The following is a 17,577-nucleotide window of genomic DNA, read 5'->3' on the forward strand; positions in this document are numbered from 1 at the left end:
TAATCAGGAGATTGCAGTTCCTTCCTTGTGTCCTAACCCTTCTTCTCCAAAAAGAACGGTTACTTCAGAACTTGGATGTGAATCGAGCTTTGAAATGTTACCTACATGCAACAAAGGATTTCAGACGGATTTCAGTATTGTTTGTTGTCAATTCGGGGAAGCGCAAAGGGCAGAAGGCTTCTTCCACTTCCCTATCTTTTTGGCTTAGGAGCATGATTCGCCTGGCTTATGAGACTGCAGGACATAAGCCTCCTCAGAGGATTACGGCTCACTCAACTAGAGCTGTGGCTTCTTCTTAGGCCTTCAAGAATGAGGTCTCTATGGAGCAGATTTGTAGGCGGCTACCTGGTGGTCCTTACATACTTTTTCTAAGTTGTACAAATTTGACGTCTGCTTCGGCTGAAGCAGCTTTTGGGAGAAAGGTTTTACAGGCTGTGGTGCCCCCAGGATCCGGCTCTTTTTTTTTTTTTTTACTCTCCAGTTTTTAATTAGTGTCCTCTAGAGCTTGGGTATTTGTTTCCCGCATGTAATGAATGAAGCTGTGGACTCTCCTCGTATTAAGATGGAAAACATAAATTATGCTTACCTGATAATTTCATTTCCATCTGTACGAGGAGAGTCCACGGCTCCCGCCCCGGTTCTCCATAGGGCGGACCTAAATTTCTTTTGTTTTTCTTCTGGCACCATTTATACCCTAATATTTCTCCTACTGTTCCTTGTTCCCTCAGCAGAATGACTGGGGGATGAGGGGAGTGGGGGAGGTATTTAAGCCTTTGGCTGGGGTGTCTTTGCCTCCTCCTGGTGGCCAGGTTCTGTATTTCCCACAAGTAATGAATGAAGCCATGGACTCTCTTTGTACAGATGGAAATGAAATTATCAGGTAAACATAATTTTATGTTTTTTATTGCTGTGTTTTGCCAATTATATTATAGGAGACTGACGTGCTATGTAGGTCATGAGTTCCTCCTACATATAAATACACACATGTAAAAGTTATCCTTTTGACATATGTGATGTCTTTTCATAGATTGTGGGGAATGGAAGTGAACAGCAGCTTCAGAAGGAACTGGAGGATGTCCTGATGGACACACCAACCGACGAGCATATCGTACACGTGGATAACACTCAACATGAAGAAGACCTTGATAAATCTTCAAATGAGACCTCTTCAGCATCTTCTACTGTCAACCCATCCTCTGTAGGACTGCAGAAGCAGGACCTAGTTCTGCCAGTTAAACCAGTACAGCAAGGTACCACATTGTCTTGTTACAGCATGTATGTGCTTGTCCACTTGAGTTGTTATATGCATTGTATGAGCTAGGAATATGTGCCCAGGTCCCTGTGTGTAACCACTGATGCCAGGGACACACATAGATAATCAAGATGTTTAACCACTGCTGCAAACCACACCTATAGGATTGATGTACCACCTTGTATACCTGGAACACAACTAGCTGTTTACAGTGTTCTCCACAGAACACTGTTTTATTGTCCTTGTCAGCTAAGTACACCCAGCTGCCACACGGAGCAGAAGTGACATGGGTGAGCACACCGCACAAAGGCTGTTAGCCTGCACCACAAAGGAGCAGAGCCAGGGCACTTTCCTGAGAATTAATATGTACGTGCCTGGTTGTATCAAGTTAACTGCTATTGTGTCACATCATATGCCTTGGGTTGTACCATTACCTCTGCTGATATGTTTCAGTACTGGTTTAGCTGTCTGCTATATACTCTTGTACCATTACCTCTGCTGATACGTTTCAGTACTGGTTTAGCTGTCTGCTATATACTCTTGTACCATTACCTCTGCTGATACGTTTCAGTACTGGTTTAGCTGTCTGCTATATACTTTTGTACCATTACCTCTGCTGATATGTTTCAGTACTGGTTTGGCTGTCTGCTATATACTCTTGTACCATTACCTCTGCTGATATGTTTCAGTACTGGTTTAGCTGTGTGCTATATACTCTTGTACCATTACCTCTGCTGATATGTTTCAGTACTGGTTTAGCTGTCTGCTATATACTCTTGTACCATTACCTCTGCTGATATGTTTCAGTACTGGTTTAGCTGTCTGCTATATACTCTTGTACCATTACCTCTGCTGATATGTTTCAGTACTGGTTTAGCTGTCTGCTATATACTCTGGTACCATTACCTCTGCTGATATGTTTCAGTACTGGTTTAGCTGTCTGCTATATACTCTTGTACCATTACGTCTGCTGATACGTTTCAGTACTGGTTTGGCTGTCTGCTATATACTCTTGTACCATTACCTCTGCTGATGTGTTTCAGTACTGGTTTAGCTGTCTGCTATATACTCTTGTACCATTACCTCTGCTGATATGTTTCAGTACTGGTTTAGCTGTCTGCTATATACTCTTGTACCATTACCTCTGCTGATACGTTTCAGTACTGGTTTAGCTGTCTGCTATATACTCTTGTACCATTACCTCTGCTGATATGTTTCAGTACTGGTTTAGCTATATGCTATATACTCTTGTACCATTACCTCTGCTGATACGTTTCAGTACTGGTTTAGCTGTCTGCTATATACTCTTGTACCATTACCTCTGCTGATATGTTTCAGTACTGGTTTAGCTGTCTGCTATATACTCCTCTACCATTACCTCTGCTGATATGTTTCAGTACTGGTTTAGCTGTCTGCTATATACTCCTGTACCATTACCTCTGCTGATATGTTTCACTACTGGTTTAGCTGTCTGCTATATACTCTTGTACCATTACCTCTGCTGATATGTTTCACTACTGGTTTAGCTGTCTGCTATATACTCTTGTACCATTACCTCTGCTGATATGTTTCACTACTGGTTTAGCTGTCTGCTATATACTCCTCTACAATTACCTCTGCTGATATGTTTCAGTACTGGTTTAGCTGTCTGCTATATACTCTTGTACCATTACCTCTGCTGATATGTTTCACTACTGGTTTAGCTGTCTGCTATATACTCCTCTACAATTACCTCTGCTGATACGTTTCAGTACTGGTTTAGCTATCTGCTATATACTCTTGTACCATTACCTCTGCTGATATGTTTCAGTACTGGTTTAGCTATATGCTATATACTCTTGTACCATTACCTCTGCTGATACGTTTCAGTACTGGTTTAGCTGTCTGCTATATACTCTTGTACCATTACCTCTGCTGATATGTTTCAGTACTGGTTTAGCTGTCTGCTATATACTCCTCTACCATTACCTCTGCTGATATGTTTCAGTACTGGTTTAGCTGTCTGCTATATACTCCTGTACCATTACCTCTGCTGATATGTTTCACTACTGGTTTAGCTGTCTGCTATATACTCTTGTACCATTACCTCTGCTGATATGTTTCACTACTGGTTTAGCTGTCTGCTATATACTCTTGTACCATTACCTCTGCTGATATGTTTCACTACTGGTTTAGCTGTCTGCTATATACTCCTCTACAATTACCTCTGCTGATATGTTTCAGTACTGGTTTAGCTGTCTGCTATATACTCTTGTACCATTACCTCTGCTGATATGTTTCACTACTGGTTTAGCTGTCTGCTATATACTCCTCTACAATTACCTCTGCTGATACGTTTCAGTACTGGTTTAGCTATCTGCTATATACTCTTGTACCATTACCTCTGCTGATATGTTTCAGTACTGGTTTAGCTGTCTGCTATATACTCTTGTACCATTACCTCTGCTGATAGGTTTCAGTACTGGTTTAGCTGTCTGCTATATACTCTTGTACCATTACCTCTGCTGATATGTTTCAGTACTGGTTTAGCTGTCTGCTATATACTCTTGTACCATTACCTCTGCTGATATGTTTCAGTACTGGTTTAGCTGTCTGCTATATACTCTTGTACCATTACCTCTGCTGATACGTTTCAGTACTGGTTTAGCTGTCTGCTATATACTCCTCTACCATTACCTCTGCTGATATGTTTCAGTACTGGTTTAGCTGTCTGCTATATACTCTTGTACCATTACCTCTGCTGATACGTTTCAGTACTGGTTTAGCTGTCTGCTATATACTCCTGTACCATTACCTCTGCTGATACGTTTCAGTACTGGTTTAGCTGTCTGCTATATACTCCTCTACCATTACCTCTGCTGATACGTTTCAGTACTGGTTTAGCTGTCTGCTATATACTCTTGTACCATTACCCCTGCTGATATGTTTCAGTACTGGTTTAGTTGTCTGCTATATACTCTTGTACCATTACCTCTGCTGATACGTTTCAGTACTGGTTTAGCTGTCTGCTATATACTCTTGTACCATTACCTCTGCTGATGAGTTTCAGTACTGGTTTAGCTGTCTGCTATATACTCCTCTACCATTACCTCTGCTGATATGTTTCAGTACTGGTTTAGCTGTCTGCTATATACTTTTGTACCATTACCTCTGCTGATATGTTTCAGTACTGGTTTAGCTGTCTGCTATATACTCTTGTACCATTACCTCTGCTGATATGTTTCAGTACTGGTTTATCTGTCTGCTATATACTCTTGTACCATTACCTCTGCTGATACGTTTCAGTACTGGTTTAGCTGTCTGCTATATACTCTTGTACCATTACCTCTGCTGATACGTTTCAGTACTGGTTTAGCTGTCTGCTATATACTCTTGTACCATTACCTCTGCTGATATGTTTCAGTACTGGTTTAGATGTCTGCTATATACTCGTGTACCATTACCTCTGCTGATACGTTTCAGTACTGGTTTAGCTGTCTGCTATATACTCTTGTACCATTACCTCTGCTGATATGTTTCAGTACTGGTTTATCTGTCTGCTATATACTCTTGTACCATTACCTCTGCTGATATGTTTCAGTACTGGTTTAGCTGTCTGCTATATACTCTTGTACCATTACCTCTACTGATATGTTTCAGTACTGGTTTAGCTGTCTGCTATATACTCTTGTACCATTACCTCTACTGATATGTTTCAGTACTGGTTTAGCTGTCTGCTATATGCTCTTGTACCATTACCTCTACTGATATGTTTCAGTACTGGTTTAGCTGTCTGCTATATACTCTTGTACCATTATCTCTGCTGATACGTTTCAGTACTGGTTTAGCTGTCTGCTATATACTCTTGTACCATTACCTCTGCTGATACGTTTCAGTACTGGTTTAGCTGTCTGCTATATACTCTTGTACCATTATCTCTGCTGATACGTTTCAGTACTGGTTTAGCTGTCTGCTATATACTCTTGTACCATTACCTCTGCTGATATGTTTCAGTACTGGTTTAGCTATCTGCTATATACTCCTCTACCATTACCTCTGCTGATATGTTTCAGTACTGGTTTAGCTGTCTGCTATATACTCTTGTACCATTACCTCTGCTGATATGTTTCAGTACTGGTTTAGCTGTCTGCTATATACTCTTGTACCATTACCTCTGCTGATATGTTTCAGTACTGGTTTAGCTGTCTGCTATATACTCTTGTACCATTACCTCTGCTGATATGTTTCAGTACTGGTTTAGCTGTCTGCTATATACTCCTGTACCATTACCTCTGCTGATACGTTTCAGTACTGGTTTAGCTGTCTGCTATATACTCTTGTACCATTACCTCTGCTGATACGTTTCAGTACTGGTTTAGCTGTCTGCTATATACTCTTGTACCATTACCTCTGCTGATACGTTTCAGTACTGGTTTAGCTGTCTGCTATATACTCTTGTACCATTACTTCTGCTGATATGTTTCAGTACTGGTTTAGCTATCTGCTATATACTCCTCTACCATTACCTGTGCTGATATGTTTCAGTACTGGTTTAGCTGTCTGCTATATACTCTTGTACCATTACCTCTGCTGATATGTTTCAGTACTGGTTTAGCTGTCTGCTATATACTCTTGTACCATTACCTCTGCTGATACGTTTCAGTACTGGTTTAGCTGTCTGCTATATACTCCTGTACCATTAACTCTGCTGATATGTTTCAGTACTGGTTTAGCTGTCTGCTATATACTTCTCTACCATTACCTCTGCTGATATGTTTCAGTACTGGTTTAGCTGTCTGCTATATACTCTTGTACCATTACCTCTGCTGATATGTTTCAGTACTGGTTTAGCTGTCTGCTATATACTCTTGTACCATTACCTCTGCTGATATGTTTCAGTACTGGTTTAGCTGTCTGCTATATACTCTTGTACCATTACCTCTGCTGATATGTTTCAGTAATGGTTCAGCTGTCTGCTATATACTCTTATACCATTACCTCTGCTGATACGTTTCAGTACTGGTTTAGCTGTCTGCTATATACTTTTGTACCATTACCTCTGCTGATACGTTTCAGTACTGGTTTAGCTGTCTGCTATATACTCCTGTACCATTACCTCTGCTGATATGTTTCAGTATTGGTTTAGCTGTCTGCTATATACTCTTGTACCATTACCTCTGCTGATATGTTTCAGTACTGGTTTAGCTGTCTGCTATATACTCTTGTACCATTACCTCTGCTGATATGTTTCAGTACTGGTTTAGCTGACTGCTATATACTCCTGTACCATTACCTCTGCTGATATGTTTCAGTACTGGTTTAGCTGTCTGCTATATACTCTTGTACCATTACCTCTGCTGATGAGTTTCAGTACTGGTTTAGCTGTCTGCTATATACTCCTGTACCATTACCTCTGCTGATACGTTTCAGTACTGGTTTAGCTGTCTGCTATATACTCTTGTACCATTACCTCTGCTGATATGTTTCAGTACTGGTTTAGATGTCTGCTATATACTCCTCTACCATTACCTCTGCTGATACGTTTCAGTACTGGTTTAGCTGTCTGCTATATACTCTTGTACCATTACCTCTGCTGATATGTTTCAGTACTGGTTTAGCTGTCTGCTATATACTTCTCTACCATTACCTCTGCTGATATGTTTCAGTACTGGTTTAGCTGTGTGCTATATACTCTTGTACCATTACCTCTGCTGATATGTTTCAGTACTGGTTTAGCTGTCTGCTATATACTCTTGTACCATTACCTCTGCTGATATGTTTCAGTACTGGTTTAGCTGTCTGCTATATACTTCTCTACCATTACCTCTGCTGATACGTTTCAGTACTGGTTTAGTTGTCTGCTATATACTCTTGTACCATTACCTCTGCTGATATGTTTCAGTACTGGTTTAGCTGTCTGCTATATACTCTTGTACCATTACCTCTGCTGATATGTTTCAGTACTGGTTTAGCTGTCTGCTATATACTCTTGTACCATTACCTCTGCTGATATGTTTCAGTACTGGTTTAGCTGTCTGCTATATACTCTTGTACCATTACCTCTGCTGATATGTTTCAGTACTGGTTTAGCTGTCTGCTATATACTCTTGTACCATTACCTCTGCTGATATGTTTCAGTACTGGTTTAGCTGTCTGCTATATACTCATGTACCATTACCTCTGCTGATATGTTTCAGTACTGGTTTAGCTGTCTGCTATATAATCTTGTACCATTACCTCTGCTGATATGTTTCAGTACTGGTTTAGCTGTCTGCTATATACTCTTGTACCATTACCTCTGCTGATACGTTTCAGTACTGGTTTAGCCGTCTGCTATATACTCTTGTACCATTACCTCTGCTGATATGTTTCAGTACTGGTTTAGATGTCTGCTATATACTATTGTACCATTACCTCTGCTGATATGTTTCAGTACTGGTTTAGCTGTCTGCTATATACTCTTGTACCATTACCTCTGCTGATATGTTTCAGTACTGGTTTAGCTATCTGCTATATACTCCTCTACCATTACCTCTGCTGATATGTTTCAGTACTGGTTTAGCTGTCTGCTATATACTCCTGTACCATTACCTCTGCTGATACGTTTCAGTACTGGTTTAGCTGTCTGCTATATACTCTTGTACCATTACCTCTGCTGATATGTTTCAGTATTGGTTTAGCTGTCTGCTATATACTCTTGTACCATTACCTCTGCTGATATGTTTCAGTACTGGTTTAGCTGTCTGCTATATACTCTTGTACCATTACCTCTGCTGATATGTTTCAGTACTGGTTTAGCTGTCTGCTATATACTCATGTACCATTACCTCTGCTGATACGTTTCAGTACTGGTTTAGCTGTCTGCTATATACTCTTGTACCATTACCTCTGCTGATACGTTTCAGTACTGGTTTAGCTGTCTGCTATATACTCTTGTACCATTACCTCTGCTGATATGTTTCAGTACTGGTTTAGCTGTCTGCTATATACTCTTGTACCATTACCTCTGCTGATATGTTTCAGTACTGGTTTAGCTGTCTGCTATATACTCCTCTACCATTACCTCTGCTGATATGTTTCAGTACTGGTTTAGCTGACTGCTATATACTCTTGTACCATTACCTCTGCTGATGAGCTTCAGTACTGGTTTAGCTATCTGCTATATACTCTTGTACCATTACCTCTGCTGATATGTTTCGGTACTGGTTTAGCTGTCTGCTATATACTCTTGTACCATTACCTCTGCTGATACGTTTCAGTACTGGTTTAGCTGTCTGCTATATACTCTTGTACCATTACCTCTGCTGATATGTTTCAGTACTGGTTTAGCTGTGTGCTATATACTCTTGTACCATTACCTCTGCTGATACGTTTCAGTACTGGTTTAGCTGTCTGCTATATACTCTTGTACCATTACCTCTGCTGATATGTTTCAGTACTGGTTTAGATGTCTGCTATATACTCCTCTACCATTACCTCTGCTGATACGTTTCAGTACTGGTTTAGCTGTCTGCTATATACTCTTGTACCATTACCTCTGCTGATATGTTTCAGTACTGGTTTAGCTGTCTGCTATATACTCTTATATCATTACCTCTGCTGATATGTTTCAGTACCGGTTTAGCTGTCTGCTATATACTCTTGTACCATTACCTCTGCTGATATGTTTCAGTACTGGTTTAGATGTCTGCTATATACTCCTCTACCATTACCTCTGCTGATATGTTTCAGTACTGGTTTAGCTGTCTGCTATATACTCTTGTACCATTACCTCTGCTGATACGTTTCAGTACTGGTTTAGCTGTCTGCTATATACTCTTGTACCATTACATCTGCTGATACGTTTCAGTACTGATTTAGCTGTCTGCTATATACTCTTGTACCATTACCTCTGCTGATATGTTTCAGTACTGGTTTAGCTGTCTGCTATATACTCTTGTACCATTACCTCTGCTGATATGTTTCAGTACTGGTTTAGCTGTCTGCTATATACTCTTGTACCATTACCTCTGCTGATATGTTTCAGTACTGGTTTAGCTGTCTGCTATATACTCTTGTACCATTACCTCTGCTGATATGTTTCAGTACTGGTTTAGATGTCTGCTATATACTCTTGTACCATTACCTCTGCTGATATGTTTCAGTACTGGTTTAGATGTCTGCTATATACTCTTGTACCATTACCTCTGCTGATACGTTTCAGTACTGGTTTAGCTGTCTGCTATATACTCTTGTACCATTACCTCTGCTGATATGTTTCAGTACTGGTTTAGCCGCCTGCTATATACTCTTGTACCATTACCTCTGCTGATATGTTTCAGTACTGGTTTAGCTGTCTGCTATATACTCTGTACCATTACCTCTGCTGATACGTTTCAGTATTGGTTTAGCTGTCTGCTATATACTCTTGTACCATTACCTCTGCTGATATGTTTCAGTACTGGTTTAGTTGTCTGCTATATACTCTTGTACCATTACCTCTGCTGATACGTTTCAGTACTGGTTTAGCTGTCTGCTATATACTCTTGTACCATTACCTCTGCTGATACGTTTCAGTACTGGTTTAGCTGTCTGCTATATACTCGTGTACCATTACCTCTGCTGATACGTTTCAGTACTGGTTTAGCTGTCTGCTATATACTCTTGTACCATTACCTCTGCTGATATGTTTCAGTACTGGTTTATCTGTCTGCTATATACTCTTGTACCATTACCTCTGCTGATATGTTTCAGTACTGGTTTAGCTGTCTGCTATATACTCTTGTACCATTACCTCTACTGATATGTTTCAGTACTGGTTTAGCTGTCTGCTATATACTCTTGTACCATTACCTCTACTGATATGTTTCAGTACTGGTTTAGCTGTCTGCTATATACTCTTGTACCATTACCTCTACTGATATGTTTCAGTACTGGTTTAGCTGTCTGCTATATGCTCTTGTACCATTACCTCTACTGATATGTTTCAGTACTGGTTTAGCTGTCTGCTATATACTCTTGTACCATTATCTCTGCTGATACGTTTCAGTACTGGTTTAGCTGTCTGCTATATGCTCTTGTACCATTACCTCTGCTGATATGTTTCAGTACTGGTTTAGCTATCTGCTATATACTCCTCTACCATTACCTCTGCTGATATGTTTCAGTACTGGTTTAGCTGTCTGCTATATACTCCTGTACCATTACCTCTGCTGATATGTTTCAGTACTGGTTTAGCTGTCTGCTATATACTCTTGTACCATTACCTCTGCTGATATGTTTCAGTACTGGTTTAGCTATCTGCTATATACTCTTGTACCATTACCTCTGCTGATACGTTTCAGTACTGGTTTAGCTGTCTGCTATATACTCTTGTACCATTACCTCTGCTGATACGTTTCAGTACTGGTTTAGCTGTCTGCTATATACTCTTGTACCATTACCTCTGCTGATACGTTTCAGTACTGGTTTAGCTGTCTGCTATATACTCCTGTACCATTAACTCTGCTGATATGTTTCAGTACTGGTTTAGCTGTCTGCTATATACTTCTCTACCATTACCTCTGCTGATATGTTTCAGTACTGGTTTAGCTGTCTGCTATATACTCTTGTACCATTACCTCTGCTGATATGTTTCAGTACTGGTTTAGCTGTCTGCTATATACTCTTGTACCATTACCTCTGCTGATACGTTTCAGTATTGGTTTAGCTGTCTGCTATATACTCTTGTACCATTACCTCTGCTGATATGTTTCAGTACTGGTTTAGCTGTCTGCTATATACTCTTGTACCATTACCTCTGCTGATATGTTTCAGTAATGGTTCAGCTGTCTGCTATATACTCTTGTACCATTACCTCTGCTGATAGGTTTCAGTAATGGTTCAGCTGTCTGCTATATACTCTTGTACCATTACCTCTGCTGATATGTTTCAGTACTGGTTTAGCTGTCTGCTATATACTCTTGTACCATTACCTCTGCTGATATGTTTCAGTAATGGTTCAGCTGTCTGCTATATACTCTTGTACCATTACCTCTGCTGATATGTTTCAGTACTGGTTTAGCTGTCTGCTATATACTCTTGTACCATTACCTCTGCTGATGAGTTTCAGTACTGGTTTAGCTGTCTGCTATATACTCCTGTACCATTACCTCTGCTGATACGTTTCAGTACTGGTTTAGCTGTCTGCTATATACTCTTGTACCATTACCTCTGCTGATACGTTTCAGTACTGGTTTAGCTGTCTGCTATATACTCTTGTACCATTACCTCTGCTGATATGTTTCAGTACTGGTTTAGATGTCTGCTATATACTCGTGTACCATTACCTCTGCTGATACGTTTCAGTACTGGTTTAGCTGTCTGCTATATACTCTTGTACCATTACCTCTGCTGATATGTTTCAGTACTGGTTTATCTGTCTGCTATATACTCTTGTACCATTACCTCTGCTGATATGTTTCAGTACTGGTTTAGCTGTCTGCTATATACTCTTGTACCATTACCTCTACTGATATGTTTCAGTACTGGTTTAGCTGTCTGCTATATACTCTTGTACCATTACCTCTACTGATATGTTTCAGTACTGGTTTAGCTGTCTGCTATATGCTCTTGTACCATTACCTCTACTGATATGTTTCAGTACTGGTTTAGCTGTCTGCTATATACTCTTGTACCATTATCTCTGCTGATACGTTTCAGTACTGGTTTAGCTGTCTGCTATATACTCTTGTACCATTACCTCTGCTGATACGTTTCAGTACTGGTTTAGCTGTCTGCTATATACTCTTGTACCATTATCTCTGCTGATACGTTTCAGTACTGGTTTAGCTGTCTGCTATATACTCTTGTACCATTACCTCTGCTGATATGTTTCAGTACTGGTTTAGCTATCTGCTATATACTCCTCTACCATTACCTCTGCTGATATGTTTCAGTACTGGTCTTGTACCATTACCTCTGCTGATACGTTTCAGTACTGGTTTAGCTGTCTGCTATATACTCTTGTACCATTACCTCTGCTGATACGTTTCAGTACTGGTTTAGCTGTCTGCTATATACTCTTGTACCATTACCTCTGCTGATACGTTTCAGTACTGGTTTAGCTGTCTGCTATATACTCTTGTACCATTACTTCTGCTGATATGTTTCAGTACTGGTTTAGCTATCTGCTATATACTCCTCTACCATTACCTGTGCTGATATGTTTCAGTACTGGTTTAGCTGTCTGCTATATACTCTTGTACCATTACCTCTGCTGATATGTTTCAGTACTGGTTTAGCTGTCTGCTATATACTCTTGTACCATTACCTCTGCTGATACGTTTCAGTACTGGTTTAGCTGTCTGCTATATACTCCTGTACCATTAACTCTGCTGATATGTTTCAGTACTGGTTTAGCTGTCTGCTATATACTTCTCTACCATTACCTCTGCTGATATGTTTCAGTACTGGTTTAGCTGTCTGCTATATACTCCTCTACCATTACCTCTGCTGATACGTTTCAGTACTGGTTTAGCTGTCTGCTATATACTTCTCTACCATTACCTCTGCTGATATGTTTCAGTACTGGTTTAGCTGTCTGCTATATACTCTTGTACCATTACCTCTGCTGATATGTTTCAGTACTGGTTTAGCTGTCTGCTATATACTCTTGTACCATTACCTCTGCTGATATGTTTCAGTACTGGTTTAGCTGTCTGCTATATACTTCTCTACCATTACCTCTGCTGATACGTTTCAGTACTGGTTTAGCTGTCTGCTATATACTCTTGTACCATTACCTCTGCTGATATGTTTCAGTACTGGTTTAGCTGTCTGCTATATACTCTTGTACCATTACCTCTGCTGATATGTTTCAGTACTGGTTTAGCTGTCTGCTATATACTCTTGTACCATTACCTCTGCTGATATGTTTCAGTACTGGTTTAGCTGTCTGCTATATACTCTTGTACCATTACCTCTGCTGATATGTTTCAGTACTGGTTTAGCTGTCTGCTATATACTCTTGTACCATTACCTCTGCTGATATGTTTCAGTACTGGTTTAGCTGTCTGCTATATACTCATGTACCATTACCTCTGCTGATATGTTTCAGTACTGGTTTAGCTGTCTGCTATTTAATCTTGTACCATTACCTCTGCTGATATGTTTCAGTACTGGTTTAGCTGTCTGCTATATACTCTTGTACCATTACCTCTGCTGATACGTTTCAGTACTGGTTTAGCCGTCTGCTATATACTCTTGTACCATTACCTCTGCTGATATGTTTCAGTACTGGTTTAGATGTCTGCTATATACTATTGTACCATTACCTCTGCTGATATGTTTCAGTACTGGTTTAGCTGTCTGCTATATACTCTTGTACCATTACCTCTGCTGATATGTTTCGGTACTGGTTTAGCTGTCTGCTATATGCTCTTGTACCATTACCTCTGCTGATGAGTTTCAGTACTGGTTTAGCTGTCTGCTATATACTCCTCTACCATTACCTCTGCTGATATGTTTCAGTACTGGTTTATCTGTCTGCTATATACTCTTGTACCATTACCTCTGCTGATATGTTTCGGTACTGGTTTAGCTGTCTGCTATATGCTCTTGTACCATTACCTCTGCTGATACGTTTCAGTACTGGTTTAGCTGTCTGCTATATACTCTTGTACCATTACCTCTGCTGATATGTTTCAGTACTGGTTTAGCTGTGTGCTATATACTCTTGTACCATTACCTCTGCTGATACGTTTCAGTACTGGTTTAGCTGTCTGCTATATACTCTTGTACCATTACCTCTGCTGATATGTTTCAGTACTGGTTTAGCTGTCTGCTATATACTCCTCTACCATTACCTCTGCTGATACGTTTCAGTACTGGTTTAGCTGTCTGCTATATACTCTTGTACCATTACCTCTGCTGATATGTTTCAGTACTGGTTTAGCTGTCTGCTATATACTCTTGTACCATTACCTCTGCTGATATGTTTCAGTACTGGTTTAGCTGTCTGCTATATACTCTTGTACCATTACCTCTGCTGATATGTTTCAGTACTGGTTTAGCTGTCTGCTATATACTCTTGTACCATTACCTCTGCTGATATGTTTCAGTACTGGTTTAGCTGTCTGCTATATACTCTTGTACCATTACCTCTGCTGATACGTTTCAGTACTGGTTTAGCTGTCTGCTATATACTCTTGTACCATTACCTCTGCTGATACGTTTCAGTACTGGTTTAGCTGTCTGCTATATACTCTTGTACCATTACCTCTGCTGATATGTTTCAGTACTGGTTTAGCTGTCTGCTATATACTCTTGTACCATTACCTCTGCTGATATGTTTCAGTACTGGTTTAGCTGTCTGCTATATACTCTTGTACCATTACCTCTGCTGATATGTTTCAGTACTGGTTTAGCTGTCTGCTATATACTCTTGTACCATTACCTCTGCTGATATGTTTCAGTACTGGTTTAGCTGTCTGCTATATACTCTTGTACCATTACCTCTGCTGATATGTTTCAGTACTGGTTTAGCTGTCTGCTATATACTCTTGTACCATTACCTCTGCTGATATGTTTCAGTACTGGTTTAGCTGTCTGCTATATACTCTTGTACCATTACCTCTGCTGATACGTTTCAGTACTGGTTTAGCTGTCTGCTATATACTCTTGTACCATTACCTCTGCTGATATGTTTCAGTACTGGTTTAGCTGTCTGCTATATACTCTTGTACCATTACCTCTGCTGATATGTTTCAGTACTGGTTTAGCTGTCTGCTATATACTCTGTACCATTACCTCTGCTGATACGTTTCAGTACTGGTTTAGCTGTCTGCTATATACTCTTGTACCATTACCTCTGCTGATATGTTTCAGTACTGGTTTAGCTGTCTGCTATATACTCTTGTACCATTACCTCTGCTGATACGTTTCAGTACTGGTTTAGCTGTCTGCTATATACTCTTGTACCATTACCTCTGCTGATACGTTTCAGTACTGGTTTAGCTGTCTGCTATATACTCTTGTACCATTACCTCTGCTGATATGTTTCAGTACTGGTTTATCTGTCTGCTATATACTCTTGTACCATTACCTCTGCTGATATGTTTCAGTACTGGTTTAGCTGTCTGCTATATACTCTTGTACCATTACCTCTGCTGATATGTTTCAGTACTGGTTTAGCTGTCTGCTATATACTCTTGTACCATTACCTCTGCTGATATGTTTCAGTACTGGTTTAGCTGTCTGCTATATACTCTTGTACCATTACCTCTGCTGATATGTTTCAGTACTGGTTTAGCTGTCTGCTATATACTCTTGTACCATTACCTCTGCTGATATGTTTCAGTACTGGTTTAGCTGTCTGCTATATACTCTTGTACCATTACCTCTGCTGATACGTTTCAGTACTGGTTTAGCTGTCTGCTATATACTCTTGTACCATTACCTCTGCTGATATGTTTCAGTACTGGTTTAGCTGTCTGCTATATACTCCTCTACCATTACCTCTGCTGATATGTTTCAGTACTGGTTTAGCTGTCTGCTATATACTCCTTGTACCATTACCTCTGCTGATACGTTTCAGTACTGGTTTAGCTGTCTGCTATATACTCTTGTACCATTACCTCTGCTGATACGTTTCAGTACTGGTTTAGCTGTCTGCTATATACTCTTGTACCATTACCTCTGCTGATACGTTTCAGTACTGGTTTAGCTGTCTGCTATATACTCTTGTACCATTACCTCTGCTGATACGTTTCAGTACTGGTTTAGCTGTCTGCTATATACTCTTGTACCATTACCTCTGCTGATATGTTTCAGTACTGGTTTAGCTGTCTGCTATATACTCTTCTACCATTACCTCTGCTGATATGTTTCAGTACTGGTTTAGCTGTCTGCTATATACTCTTGTACCATTACCTCTGCTGATATGTTTCAGTACTGGTTTAGCTGTCTGCTATATACTCTTGTACCATTACCTCTGCTGATACGTTTCAGTACTGGTTTAGCTGTCTGCTATATACTCTTGTACCATTACCTCTGCTGATATGTTTCAGTACTGGTTTAGCTGTCTGCTATATACTCTTGTACCATTACCTCTGCTGATATGTTTCAGTACTGGTTTAGCTGTCTGCTATATACTCTTGTACCATTACCTCTGCTGATATGTTTCAGTACTGGTTTAGCTGTCTGCTATATACTCTTGTACCATTACCTCTGCTGATATGTTTCAGTACTGGTTTAGCTGTCTGCTATATACTCTTGTACCATTACCTCTGCTGATATGTTTCAGTACTGGTTTAGCTGTCTGCTATATACTCTTGTACCATTACCTCTGCTGTTAGTTTCAGTGCTGGTTTAGCTGTCTGCTATATACTCTTGTACCATTACCTCTGCTGATACGTTTCAGTACTGGTTTAGCTGTCTGCTATATACTCTTGTACCATTACCTCTGCTGATATGTTTCAGTACTGGTTTAGCTGTCTGCTATATACTCCTTGTACCATTACCTCTGCTGATACGTTTCAGTACTGGTTTAGCTGTCTGCTATATACTCTTGTACCATTACCTCTGCTGATATGTTTCAGTACTGGTTTAGCTGTCTGCTATATACTCTCTGTACCATTACCTCTGCTGATATGTTTCAGTACTGGTTTAGCTGTCTGCTATATACTCTTGTACCATTACCTCTGCTGATACGTTTCAGTACTGGTTTAGCTGTCTGCTATATACTCTTGTACCATTACCTCTGCTGATATGTTTCAGTACTGGTTTAGCTGTCTGCTATATACTCTTGTACCATTACCTCTGCTGATATGTTTCAGTACTGGTTTAGCTGTCTGCTATATACTCTTGTACCATTACCTCTGCTGATACGTTTCAGTACTGGTTTAGCTGTCTGCTATATACTCTTGTACCATTACCTCTGCTGATATGTTTCAGTACTGGTTTAGCTGTCTGCTATATACTCTTGTACCATTACCTCTGCTGATATGTTTCTGTACTGGTTTAGCTGTCTGCTATATACTCTTGTACCATTACCTCTGCTGATACGTTTCAGTACTGGTTTAGCTGTCTGCTATATACTCTTGTACCATTACCTCTGCTGATATGTTTCAGTACTGGTTTAGCTGTCTGCTATATACTCTTGTACCATTACCTCTGCTGATACGTTTCAGTACTGGTTTAGCTGTCTGCTATATACTCTTGTACCATTACCTCTGCTGATATGTTTCAGTACTGGTTTAGCTGTCTGCTATATACTCTTGTACCATTACCTCTGCTGATATGTTTCAGTACTGGTTTAGCTGTCTGCTATATACTCTTGTACCATTACCTCTGCTGATATGTTTCAGTACTGGTTTAGCTGTCTGCTA

General features: G+C 39.9%; 1 protein-coding gene across 1 annotated transcript in view; it reads left to right on the top strand.

The window, feature by feature from the left end:
• The first annotated feature begins 1,028 nt into the window (after positions 1–1,028).
• The window catches only part of RABGAP1 (RAB GTPase activating protein 1), an 831,375-nt gene continuing 814,826 nt past the window's right edge, over positions 1,029–17,577 (top strand). Inside the window, exon 1 of the mRNA XM_053696166.1 lies at positions 1,029–1,250. Coding sequence (XP_053552141.1) covers positions 1,082–1,250 — 169 coding nt within the window. The 5' untranslated portion in view covers positions 1,029–1,081. The remainder of the gene's footprint in view (positions 1,251–17,577) is intronic.

The sequence above is a fragment of the Bombina bombina genome, chromosome 12, assembly GCF_027579735.1.
Source record: "Bombina bombina isolate aBomBom1 chromosome 12, aBomBom1.pri, whole genome shotgun sequence".
Taxonomy (NCBI): domain Eukaryota; kingdom Metazoa; phylum Chordata; class Amphibia; order Anura; family Bombinatoridae; genus Bombina; species Bombina bombina.